The sequence below is a fragment of the Cheilinus undulatus genome, linkage group 5 (assembly GCF_018320785.1).
Source record: "Cheilinus undulatus linkage group 5, ASM1832078v1, whole genome shotgun sequence".
Classification (NCBI taxonomy): Eukaryota; Metazoa; Chordata; class Actinopteri; order Labriformes; family Labridae; genus Cheilinus; species Cheilinus undulatus.
The window spans coordinates 12,843,583-12,857,049 of NC_054869.1; the positions used below are offsets into that span (position 1 = coordinate 12,843,583).

The 13,467-nt window shown below is 41.2% G+C and overlaps 1 protein-coding gene across 1 annotated transcript; it reads left to right on the forward strand.

Moving 5' to 3' along the window:
* The first annotated feature begins 1,981 nt into the window (after positions 1 to 1,981).
* Positions 1,982 to 12,317, forward strand: angptl2b (angiopoietin-like 2b). The gene is made up of 5 exons (XM_041788422.1): positions 1,982 to 2,397; positions 6,786 to 7,697; positions 9,607 to 9,800; positions 10,725 to 10,995; positions 11,117 to 12,317. The coding sequence occupies exons 2-5, from the start codon at positions 6,821 to 6,823 to the stop codon at positions 11,314 to 11,316; spliced, it is 1,542 nt and encodes a 513-aa protein (XP_041644356.1). The 5' UTR covers positions 1,982 to 2,397; positions 6,786 to 6,820; the 3' UTR covers positions 11,317 to 12,317.
* Positions 12,318 to 13,467: the final 1,150 nt, after the last annotated feature.

The window sequence follows — 13,467 nt, forward strand, 5'->3', positions numbered from 1 at the left end:
ATGAAATTAAGACCGGAAGAAAACCACGGCGGTTTGCCTGCACTACACGTGATGTGGACAAAGAAGGCATACATGAAGGCATCATCCCTTAATCGAACGGAACAAGGACTATGCTGATAGTGGTAATAAAGTCCCCCATTATAGGTATTTTATCCTTTCACTGACTACTAATTCATGCCCAGAGGATGATACAGCTACTACTAACTGAAAGGTTAAATGCTTCCTTTTGCAGATCGCTTTTCCAGTCTTACTACATTTGTTTAACTGCCCATGGAAACATTTCCCAAAAGTGAAGTATGACGGTTTTATTACCGGAGCAATCTTTGATATAAAACACATGAATGCAAACTGAATGAGAGACTGGGTTTCAGAGATGCAGAGGCCAACATTTACATTTAAAGGCTTTAAGGGAAAGAGGATGGAAATTTAAAGCACAACAATGGAAAGCACTGATTATACAGTATACAATTCAGTAGCACGTGAGGAGTAGCATAAACAGAATACAACATGGGGCTTGTTTGAAGGAAAAAGTCATTCTGTAATTGCACTAAACTTGCACATCATGTTCTGTGCTCCATTTAGGCTTTTTTTTAATGCTATTTAAACTCTTGTGTTAATATCTGGCATTTAACAGCTAAATAAAAGTTATGTAACTGGAAGCTTTCCCTTCTTTTCCTTTTTTTTTACATGCATCCCAACACTTAAGAGTTTATAGTTGACACATATAAAAGTCAGTCACCATCTGTAACATATTCAATGCTGATGCCTTTGAGGAGATAATCACATATCCAGTGCATTGTAAAACAAACTTCTCTGCCAAACAGACATTTTATTAAACACAACGCTACTATAAAACCAGGGAATAAATGTTTGCAGCATCTTTTGGCATCTAAACTGTGTGAGAAACTGTGGCTTTGATGGGCTGCCTACTGTTAATTGATGACACAATTCCTGTTTTTTTATTTGCTTAAGACTAAAATCCCTGTTAATGCAGCTGATGAAAATCTTCACCCATCTGATACCAGATTAAGATATCAGTTTAATAGCTATGAGTTAAGTACAAATTTCTTTGTGATTAACCTCTTAGGAAGTATGTTTCTGTGTGCACACAACGAAATACTGTTAGTTCAAACAGGAAACCCAGTGACGACATTATTGGCTGAGCTAAATCTCAAATCTTACTGAAAACAGGAAGACAACACAAAAACAACAGACAAGGGCCAAGGCAACAGTATCCAAAGCCAAGAGTTTCCTTTAGAAATTTATGAGCAATTGGCTTGACTGTCTTCACTTTGACACGACAAAGTGTTTCATATCCTTTTGTCCAGTAACACGCAGGGACACAAGTACCAACAGCTCTGCTTTTGAAGCCATTACGTAATTATCCCGTGGAAAGATGTAGTTCAAGTGTGCTGCAGTGTACTTTCAGACATCTCACCTCCAGGCTAAAAAAAAAACACCATAGTCATCAGTCCCTCACCCAGACCTGGTCTAAGTCAAACACCTGGATCTGCTTCCTATCTGTTGGCCTCTTTCCGTCTCAAGGGGAAACTGATCATTCATGGCCAATTAGGATCTGATCAGTGTAACATCAGTGCTGCCAACACCAGGGGAACCATGCAGTCCAAGCCAGAAATAGTGGTGGTGAACCAGTGGCAAGGGGGCAGGGGGTTGGAAATTTGAGTAGTGTGTGTGAGTGTGTGCCTTGTGTTGTGCATGCTTGCGGATCTCTTTTGTGCCATGGGGAGGAGGGGTGGAGAAAGAAGACTGTTGCTTTCAACAAGAATGTGTTCATTTTTAAGGGAGAGGGGGGGAGGATCTGAACTTAATTTGTCTGCCTACTGAAAAACTGCAAGAGGATTTTTCATCATTTAAAAGCACCAAGGAGGGAGAGAGAGGGAGGGAGAAAGAGAGGGAGGGAGAGAGGTGCATTTGAGAGAGACAGCCTCTTAGAGCTGTGAGGCAGAAGTGATGGATTCAGCCCACAGAAAAGTGACAGTCTTCCCCTAACAGGCCACAGGCAGTACACTAACCCGCCCTGGAGTCTCAACATTTATCAGGGAACTACCTCTTGTATCCAGATAAAGTTTACCAAATTGTTCCAACTTTTTCAATTGCATTTTTTGGAACAACTTACTTAATATTTCTTTAAGTCTTTTCTGGAAGTTTGAGAATCTTTTCAGCTTATGCTAGGGTTTTATAACAAAATTTTGAAATTCTGCCTTACAACTGGAATGGACTAAGGTGACAAAAAGTGAGAAACTAGAGGGGTGAGAGGAGGACGCAGGGGTGCAGCTTTCACATTTGGGATGACTTTCCACAAGGAGAAACTTCATTCAGCTTTGCCAGGAGAGCAAGGCAACTGAGGGAGCCTCATCAGTTCTCTACAGATATCACGTAAGCATTGTCGCATTCGGATCTTTTGTAAGTCTTCTGAATTGGTTTATTAAAAGGGTGAAGACCTTGTGTATATTTCATTAAACATTACCTCATCGCCCTGCAGTTAAAAACCATCCACAGCTGTAACAAGTAATGTCACAGAGCAAATGATGATTGCAAATGAAGCTGCTAGTCAGTTGAGGGATATTTCAAACAGATGAAAGTCTTCTGTTGTACGGGTTAAAGTAAGACTCATGCTCTGCCTCTTAACATGCAGCCCTTTATGTAATAGAGATTTTGTTTGAACTTGAAGTCATCAGTTGTCATGCAACATCCGCCATCTGACTCACTGTTTGGTGCAAAAGGGTAATTTTTCTTTCTAATGACTAGCTGGACAGATGACTGTTAGGCTTGGCTGAGGGGGGTTAATTCAGCGCAGGGGGATGCTGGAGAGCGGGCTCTTCAGGCTAAGTGTTTCTTTGCTACTGATAAAACACAGGACCCTTATAGGGTAAAGTAAAAGCACATGGCAATGAGGAGGGTGTGTGGAAGATGATTTTCTTTCCTGAAGAGCCTTGTATGACGCATGCTGACACTGAGAGTTGTTTTCTAATATCTGAAAAAAGTAACATTTAATACTAAAGAAGAGAAATAATGAATGTAAATAGCCAGGAGCTTCAGGATGTTCCCCTTGGCTCAGGGCGGACAGGGAAGCAGGCAGTTGAATCCCGTCTTTGTTTCTGTTGCCAGGCTAGTGTTTGGATAAGAGGGCTTTGAGGTAGCATGCTGGAACTTATCGGAACAATTCCCGTGACCCCCTGCTGCTGTGTCTGACTCAGATCACAAATGGAAGAATGCACCAGACAGCATGAGCATCAGAGACCTTAATTCAAACAAAAACTGCTTCATGGAAAAGAAAAAAAACAAACACTGTCCTATACCACCAAACTGTGCAGGTAGTTGAGGTTAATCATGTCCAGAATGTCATGTTACACGCTTACAGGGATTACATGCTTGAGGAAAGAATGAGGTCACCCTACAGGTAATGTAATAGTGCAGATTACCATGAGCAAATTGAATTTGACTCTGATCCAACACATATTGGGTGTCATGCCAGAGACTGCCAGTTCTCCGCTGAGTCGGCCCTAATTTGAACATGCAGCACAAAGCCGTCCCGCAAAGTGCCCGCTTCTTTTCAGCTACCGACAAATTAGGTGCAGTGTAGTCGTGTTGTGGTCTCCTGTTGTGGAGGATGATGATGTGATTATGAAGCATTCATACAGAAAGTAGGACAGTGTGAGTGAAATGGGTCAGTAGATACAGTATGTCTTACAGGTGCTGCGGGAATAAAAGGGGTACTGGTGCGGCGTCTTGATGGTCGAAGTCTCGCCGTCTGCCACCGCCACTGACTCGCCGTGTGTGTATGGCAGCTCGCTCTAATGAGGTGACGAAGAATGTGAGGAATGCCATGCTCATGCTGAAATGAGAGGGGCTGGGGTGAGACATCAGCCAGTCTTAGGCTGCCCACCTTCTAATTAATAAGTGCTGAGCATGACCAAAAAGGCTGGTGAACAGCAACGGTCAGAGGCACACTGACCTGCCCGCGTATCACACTTGATTTAACATTGAGTAAAATTCTGAAGGAGGAGTGGTATAAACACAGACGTACCACCTGTAGACACTTAAACCAAAACATTTTGGTGTGAAGCAGACTTAGAGAAATTACCTAAGAGGAGCTGTGCCAATCAAATCACTTTTGAGTTGTTTTAAGTTGCACTTGAGCTGTTTGTCCATAAGATGTAGACATATTAGACACTTCTCAACACCAGTTAATCATTGCAGCCATTGGCCAGTCAATAGCAGCTTGTTAAAGTGAACTGATGTAGGCACAATAATGAGCTGTGGGGGCTGTTAACAGCAAAGACGGAGGAGGAGGAGGCTTTCTGTTGTTCCCTCTGGCAGACTGCAGATGGGTTAATAACAGGCTGTCTGGGTCGGGGCAGATGGGACTCTCTCTCAGGTTCCTGGGAGAGAGAGTAAAGCAAGTGTTGTTTTTTGAAAACACACATTAACCGAAAAACATTTGCAGACATGCACATACACTCACGCAAAAAAAAAAAAACACATTTCATCACAAGCTGCAAGCATTTTCCCCTTCAGCTTTGAAGTGCAGTGAAGCCTGGAGCAGGAGATTCCGGACTAACGACGTCTAACATGGGAATCCTCAGCAGCAGGGGTAAATCACGGCATCTCAAAAAGACACAGAGCTCATGTTCCAGGGGGAGAAACCGCAGGAGCCACTGGCCAAACACAGTCATCAGCACATTACAGGGGACAGGCCTGAGGCTGCTCTATTATCTTAGTGAGGGTTTACTCGAAAGCTATAATTAGCGAGCACTTTAGGACTTGACCTACAAGATAATTTCATTGATAAGTGATAAGTGTTTGTTTGCGTGGTGTGAAAAATATTTATGACACCACAATTACTTCATCAATCAGCGTCTGCTGCGGTGACGTCATACAGCCAAGCTTTGTACAGGGATTAGTGCTATGAGAGACTTCATAGTGTGCTGACAGTTTCATGGGGAATCTGAGACAGAAAGCACTCTCTTCTCTCTCTTGCACATCAAATTTTTCTTATGACGTGCAAAATACAAAATGAAAAAGAATGGCAGGTTACACAAGAGTCCCATGTGAAAAATTCAGGAAAACGATGTGTTTTCAAAGTCTATTTTAGACAGATAATGCCAGAGTGGTCCAATGTGCCAGGGGTCATGTTCTTGGAGAGCTCTGCATTTCTCTTCTCCACATCTCCAACCTAATGTGCTGGCATAAAGCCCGGAATAACGAGACAAAAACATTTCTGCTCCCTTCCCAATTCTGTTCTGACTATTATGTGGTCCATTATCTCTTACATTGAGATAAATTGTAACAAATGCATGAGGGAATCACTTGTGAGATTGGCTCTCTTTCACCCTCCGTCAAAACCGAGCCAATATAGGCTTCTCTGTAATGCTTTTTGATTAGACTGGCCCCTTCTGACTCTGGGGAGGTGTCACACAGGACCCCTCTGTAATCCAATATACAGCAGCTTTCAATTAACGTGCCCTGGGAGTTCAAGGCCACGATATCCTTACACAGGAGTTACATTCTCTGCAGCAACCAGGGGTATCTCCTAATAACACATCATCTACTAACAGCACCTCCACTTATTTCTGTAATAAAAATGCCTACACTTTTAGGGGCAATAGTTAGGCTTGCCGGTCTCATTAACTTTGGGAGAAAATTACAGGGTTTGCCACAAGGTCCAGTTATAGTAGGAACAAAGAGAATGTAATCTAAACAGGAAAGTTTTCCAGACAGGAATGGCTTTGTGCCCTATCCCTAACTAGATTTATCATGCTAGATGCTAAAAGGGAGCATCTGACATGTTAAAAGTTTACATGCAGTGCCATTTGTGATACTTTATCCTGTCTGAAAGCAATTTATTTTCCTCTTTAAATAAGCACTCTGGACAGGACTGATGCAACATACTCAATATTCACTCAGTTCCTTGAATAGCATCATCTGGTATTGTCTCAAATTTTCCATAAGCAAAGATGTCCAGGCCTGCAGAGGGGAGCAGATTGGAGGGTTTCTTTACGTGAAAGACCGGCAGTGGCAGTTGCCAAAAAACCTGAGCCAGCGCAGCACACGAAGCAAAACACTCTACACTAACAGTCACATAACTGACTAAATAGATCAGCACATCATTAGACAAAAGAAAATATTTGTCTTTGGGGCAGCGAAGAGATTAGTAACTTTCAAACCACATGTTCTGCAAAACTTTGATGGTAGAAACCTGATTTAAACAAATCGTGATCAAGGCCAGATGTATTGAATGATACTTTGAAACCAAAGGTAAAACAGCAGTGTGTGTTATAGGCAGTAGTGATATGTGGAGCGCATAGAACAGTCATACATTACACATATAATATGCTTCCTGTCATGGAAAGTCAAAGCAGCCACTTGAGCTTTCAGATGGGAGAGCAGGAGATTTCCTTTCAGATCTAATCTTTGTCAGTAGCCCAGCTTTTCTGAGCTGTAATGACCTCCAGCCTAGAGCCCTCAGGTGCATACACACAGGACTTCTGAGCTGGTCTATTCCTGGCAGGCTACATATGATAGCAGCAGCAGAAAATCCTGATAGGCAGGTTTCTTCTGGTCTCAGTCAGAACATCTAAAAAGGACTCAATTGACGTTCTGTCAAAATGTAACCCAATCATGAGGGCTTTTGGTAAAAGTTGTTGGGAAGATGGTTTAGATTAGTGGTGCTCATGCAAACTTTATTCTTAAAGTAACAAAAGTGGGTCAGTTGTGACAGCTTTATCACTACAACATAGTCATGTTCTTCATTTTCTGTCCAGGTCTTGGCAGGCTTTGGTGAGTTGGACACAAACTCATGGATCCTCCTTCAATGGTCCTGCTGGGGCTCCTTCTTGTTTATGGACTATCCTGTGGTGTTCAGCAGACTCTGGGGAGCGCATCAGACAGCAGACATGGAAAGGACAGGGCCCAGGAATTTGAGAGTAGTGAGGATGGTCTAGAAAGAGAGTTCCTCTTCGCTGGAAGGAGCAAACGGGCTCCAGCTGACCCACAGCAGGACAAATGCTCTTACACTTTCATTGTACCTCAACAGAAAGTGACCGGAGCCATCTGTGTCAACTCTAAGGAGCCTGAGGCAATGCTGGAGAATCGGGTCAACAAACAAGAGTTAGAGCTGCTAAATGTGGAGCTACAAAAACAGAAGAGGCAGATAGAGACCCTGCAGCAATTGGTAGAGGTGGACGGAGGGATTGTCAATGAAGTCAAGCTGCTGAGGAAGGAGAGCCGAAACATGAACTCCAGAGTCACTCAGCTGTACATGCAGCTGCTCCATGAGATCATCAGGAAGAGAGACAATGCCTTAGAATTGGCTCAGATGGAGAACAAGATCCTGAACCAAACCTCTGAGATGCAACTTCTCACCAGTCGATACAAAGATCTCGAGCACAAGTACCAGCATTTGGCATCTTTGGCCACGAACCAGTCAGCTCTTATTGCCCTCTTGGAGGAGCAGTGCCAGAGCCGCCCACCTCCTCGTCACATGCCAGTTCCCCAGCCCCGGCCTCAGCCACCTCCACAATCACCACCGCTCAACAAGCCTTACCCACCACCTGTCCTTCCACGCATTAACAACCCAATCAGCAACGAGATCCAGAGTGACCAGAAATCTCTGCCGCCTCTTCCAACAATGCCCACCGGCACACACAGCCCCTCCACCACTGACAAGCCCTCTGGTGAGTCAAGCATAGTTCAATATCAACTTTTAGACAAAGGCCTTTTATTGTAAGTTTGACTTCTGATGAATGCTGACAAAATTCAGTTATCAAAAACAAAGAAAATTGTGTCTTTGTATATTGTAAACCCCCTGATCATTAATCACAAGACAATACCACACACCCATTCTTCCAGTCATAGCAAATATGAATACAACCCACATATTCCCAGGGCAAGGGGGCTCGCAGTGAGAACAGAAACTCTTGTTTTCCACAGCTTTTTGAGATTCATATCATCTAATCGCCATGATTCAACCAACATAAAAGCATTCAGCACATTAAACACAAGCTTTAATGGATAGATGGGTCCTAGTAGATGAGGCTCTTGAACATATGTTAGTGAATGATAAAGCTTTGACATTTTTGTAGACGATGGTTGTTTTCAGTGAACTGTAGGGAATAATCCATTGCTGTTTCCTTTCTTTAGTAGATTTAAATGATGGGAAAAGGAACAAACCATTCCCAACCTGACAACTGGGAGCTGTTTTCCACTGACATTTAGTGACACTGCTTGCCATTTTCACCAGGCTGCGTATTTGAACGCCAGTCTTTGTATGCAATGTCTGAATGGAGGCAAGTAATTTCCTGCCCACAGCCATGCAACTAACACCCTGAAATGTTACATAAACTCTTTACACGAACAGAGAGTTTCACACAATGCAGCAAAGACAGAGGAGAAAAAGCAACCTGAAAACAACCAAAGGGGGGATGGTGTTGAAGCCAAAGGGGAGGGGGTGAAGTACAAACAAATAGAGATACCAGGAGTCAGTGATGTCATTTGTTCCACTTGCACCAGGCAAGAATCAGTCATATGTTCCACCAAGCTGCAGACTTTATCAGGGAGAACAGAGCAAGGCAGGACAGGGCAGCTTTCTGGCTTGTATCTACTCAGCAGAGACATTCCTGAGGAAAAAAATGGGTGGCAGAGACAGGACTGAAAGACTGATATCACTTAGAGTATCTTACCAAAGCTGTTCTCAATATGAACACATTTTTCTGTTTGTTATTGCAAGATCTCATGACATTTTTCCTTCTTTGATAAACTTCGTCTTCCTTGCAAACTGTTTATGCTCCCCTTCCCTCACCTCTACCTCATTGTGTGACCCCTATTCTCTTTTCATTTGTCTCCATTGTATTTAAACACTTTGTAATCCTGGCCAGTTGGCAAACCACACAAGTGTGAAATCTTGAGAACTTAAACACTTTCACAGCCAATTGAATCAAGGGAGCCAGTTGCCCCATTAGGGTTTCCAAATCTACTGGGTTTGGAATTTGAGCAAAAATCATAGTGGCACAGAGGAAAACAAGGTTTCACTGATTACATCACAAAACTGACTGTAACAGAAATGAAAAAAACCTTTTTGATTTACTGGAAGAAAAGTGCAGGTGGAGAAAAGGATCTTAAAGCTATCCTTAGTTCACTCAGTCCCGGAAATCCTCCCTTAGGAATATGACGTGAAACCTTAACATGTAAGCCTCTACTTAAGGGATGTGTCTGTATTATATAAACTAAAGAAAGTCTAAGTGAAAGTAAGTAAAATAATCTTCTGCTGTAAAGCATCACAGATGCTTGAACGTTTTTGCTACTGTTTCCTCATTCAGCAGTCAGAATTCCCTTTGCCCTCATGCCAGTGTTTCTTTTGGCTGCACTATCGGCAGCTATTTCCCTTGTGAGAAAAGCCGCCAAAGTCAATTCTGCTGTTAAAATGAGAGCCTCTGCTAAAAAAATGGGATTCCCTATGGCAGAGGATAAACACTCCTTGTGCCACTATGACTTTTTCCTCATCCTCATTTCTTAACTTTGGAGAAACAGCTGCAACTGCCCAAGTCTGGAATGCTTCAAATAACTCGATGACATCTCTGTTTTCAGGACCATTTAAGGATTGTCTGCAGGCTCTGGAAGATGGCCACACTACCAGCGGTATGTATCTGGTGAAGCCTGAAAATGCCAACAGGCTTATGCAGGTGTGGTGCGACCAGAGACATGACCCAGGTGGCTGGACTGTGATCCAAAGAAGGCTGGATGGCTCTGTCAACTTTTTCAGGAACTGGGAGACGTACAAGGTGCGACAACCTCACACCAAATCAAGGACCTCATAGTCTAAAGAGAAGCTGGTGGCTTGTGAAGGTTGTTTGACACCAACCAGATGTGAGGCAGTAATGAATAGGTAATTGTTAAGGTTTCAAAATGTCTGATGCAGTACTTGGCTCAGTCACTGCAAAAGCCATATGACTCATTAGTTCCAGCAACATCAATTGGTCTTTGTGACTTCACGGTGAAATTAAAATGTAGGAACTACACTTGTAAGCCACATTGGTCGGTGGTGTCAGCAACCCTTGATTTTCTGTCAAAATAACTATTTTTGCACACTTTATCCACCAGGGGTACCCCGGAACAGGGTATTGAGAAAAACTAGTTTTCCTTATCTTTCTAAAGGGAACCCCCTTACAAAAGGAAACAGTTCACTGGTAATTGTTTGATTGCTGGCCAAAAAATTCACAAGGGCCCTGAAATCCACGCTTAGGGCAGCAACCGAGATCTTTCCAAGACTTTTATGGAAACCTTTAAACCACATTATATTTGAAATTTCATTTGTGTTCTTATCCAAAGGGGTGTTTCCATGATTCAAAACATCTGTGGGCTAGAGGATACCACAAACCAACTTAAGAGAGTGACTGGAGCCAGAAAAATCAGCAAGACAGCACCCGCTTATTCAAATTTTATATCATGCAGTATATCCTGCTGTGTTTTTAACAACAAAAAAGAGTTGAAATCTGGACACCTGATGGTAGATACACAATTGGCTCAATGGCTCCTTTATATTAATGGTCCATGACAATAAACACAGAGGGACTGAACTCTCAGTTACCTCCAGATCATGAACCTTGAATAGCCCCAGACTCAAAATGAGTGTGCTAAACTGTTCAAAGAACATTTAGCAATATCTTCTTATCTTACTGATGTTTTCTTATCACTGCACTTTACAGCAAGGTTTTGGCAATATAGATGGGGAGTACTGGCTTGGTTTGGAAAACATCTACTGGCTGACTAACCAGGGAAACTACAAACTACTTGTCACGCTGGAGGACTGGTCTGGCCGCAAGGTGTTTGCAGAGTATGCCAGCTTCAGAGTGGAGCCTGAAGCAGATTTCTACAAGCTAAGGGTGGGCCGCTACCATGGAAATGCTGGAGACTCCCTCACTTGGCATAATGGCAAGCAGTTCACAACACTGGACAGAGATCATGATGCATATACAGGTAATGTAATGCTATTCAGTGTTAAACTAATCAAACTATGACAGTATTAAACTAATAATGGAACACAGTAGTTAAAAAAATATGCATACCATTTAACAGTTTATATTTTTGGTATTTCTAGGAAACTGTGCCCACTACCAGAAGGGAGGGTGGTGGTACAACTCTTGTGCCCATTCAAATTTGAATGGCGTTTGGTACAGAGGAGGACATTATCGCAGCCGCTACCAAGATGGAGTTTACTGGGCCGAGTTCAGAGGAGGAGCTTATTCACTAAAGAAAGTGGTCATGATGATCCGTCCAAACCCAAATACCTTCCACTAAGGATCCAAGGAAGACGACTGTACTGTGTCTCACTAAAGACAGACATTTCAGCTCCTTAATCCCAAGCAAGCATTATCATTTTTGTTTGATTGGGTGGCACCAGGACAAGCAAGATGACAAAGAATGAAAATTTTGAAGTGCAATATCAGAACACCAGGCAGATATTCTGGTACCATAGTCAAAGATTGTGCGCACCTTGTGCATTGTAATCCAGTTATCTGTACCATTTTTCACTTTTGAATATGGGGCAGTTAGGATATGTGCAAACAGCTCAGGAGTTTTTGAAATACACTGTCTTTGATTAAGCAAAGATCTGTTTAGCTGACAGTACTCCCATTTGATGAAAAATGAAACAATTGGTGCTTTTTAAGTTGAAAAAAAAGAACACAATAATTCATTTGTTAAGGTTTGAGATAGGAACCCTATATATTTAGTTTATACATTTTTTAACAAGCAAGGAGATTGACACAGGAAACAATTCCAGTGAATTTTGAATTTCATTTTGAAACATTTTTTTAAAATGTGTAAGTAATAGGTACAGTAACATTTACTAACTTGTAATACAGGGTTAATATTCTGGCCAGTTTTACTTATTACAGTATACTAAATATACTTTACAAATAGCGCAATATTATTTTCTTGCAAAAATCAAGACTGGTAATATCAAGACTTTAAGATAATGTTTTTTTTTTTCATAGATCTAGGTACTTTTAACAGATCTGAGAAAGAAAATCTACTCATCACCAAACCTTTTGAGGGGAAAACCCGTTTTTAAAGTCCTGCTTCTTTTGTAATAATGCATTTATTGAAATCTTGAATTGCTTGAAGAGGTATCCATCAATTTGCTTGTATGAATCAAGCACTGTATTTACTGTATAAATTAAGCAGTTTGTTGATGTCAATAGATCCAACACATTGCATTTGTACATAAAAGGTTATTTGTAATATAATGTATTAAAACATGTTTTGACTATTCATTTGCAATAAAAATGTACAGCTTGTTTGTGTGTTTTTGCATCACTTGGTATTAACTATACTGAGAATATGTAACCAGAATAATTCTTTACGTATTATTAAAATTGAAAGATTGACCACTTTACTCAGCCATACATATTTGGCATATCAATGTCTTAGCTGTATCTATCAGTATAGTGAACATGAATTCAATTACATGGCTCAATTCAACTTGAAATGATTGAGTCATACAGTGTTTATTAATAAAAATGCATCTACTTTATAAAATAAACTTAGAATTCCAAGTGAAATTGGTCAAAAACTCCTACCCAGAAATACCAAATTAAATTGTTTGCTGTGTTTGAATGATTTGGAGATCAAGCACAAACAAGGTGTCTTTATAAAGGTAATACTCTGAAGTATCTTCCTAAATTGTCAGACTCACTGTAGTTGCTACTGCTATTGAGTAATACAACAACAACTTTTTATTTTTTTTCCTTGTCTGAATTTGTACTGTGAAATAGAGGCCTGTAGATGACTGTAGCTTGAAGGTATTAGCTGGAAAACTAAACTGAACTAAAGCGCAAAGCCTCAGGTAGTTCAGGTTCAAAGTTGATAACAATAGAACAGAAACTGGTTAATGAGGAAAAGTCCAGGTCTTTCAAACTGAAGACTCCAAAAAGGGTCGAGACTGATATACATTTTATTATATAACATTACTAATACCACCTAAAAAAAAGACAGCGAATACAGTAGACTGTTGAGAACAACAAATTTGAAATTATATAGAACCAGTCCATGGATCTTAATGGACGTAATCCTGTTTTTGACTAAAATTTTGACCGGATTTAGATTGTGTGGACTCTCTCTGATTCAGGAGGACTTTTGTGATGGAAAATTATGATTGGGAGAGTACAAGAGAGCTTTTAATGGTGAGCTGTGTAACTTTTATTATTGTTTGTTTGAAGCCTGACAAATGCATTAATTGTGGCTGCTATGGTGGTTTTCATCCTGATAGAGTTTCATGGTCAAGATCCCGAGAATCAGAGCTTTCTGGTGGTGTATAACATGTTATATTTACATTTTGTTAATAACTAAATAGTTGCAAAAAAAATCTGCTGGTCCACAGGTGGGCCCTCGGATTGTTTTGGGTTAATCCAGTCAGACTATCATTGAAGTACCTCAGATAATACCACA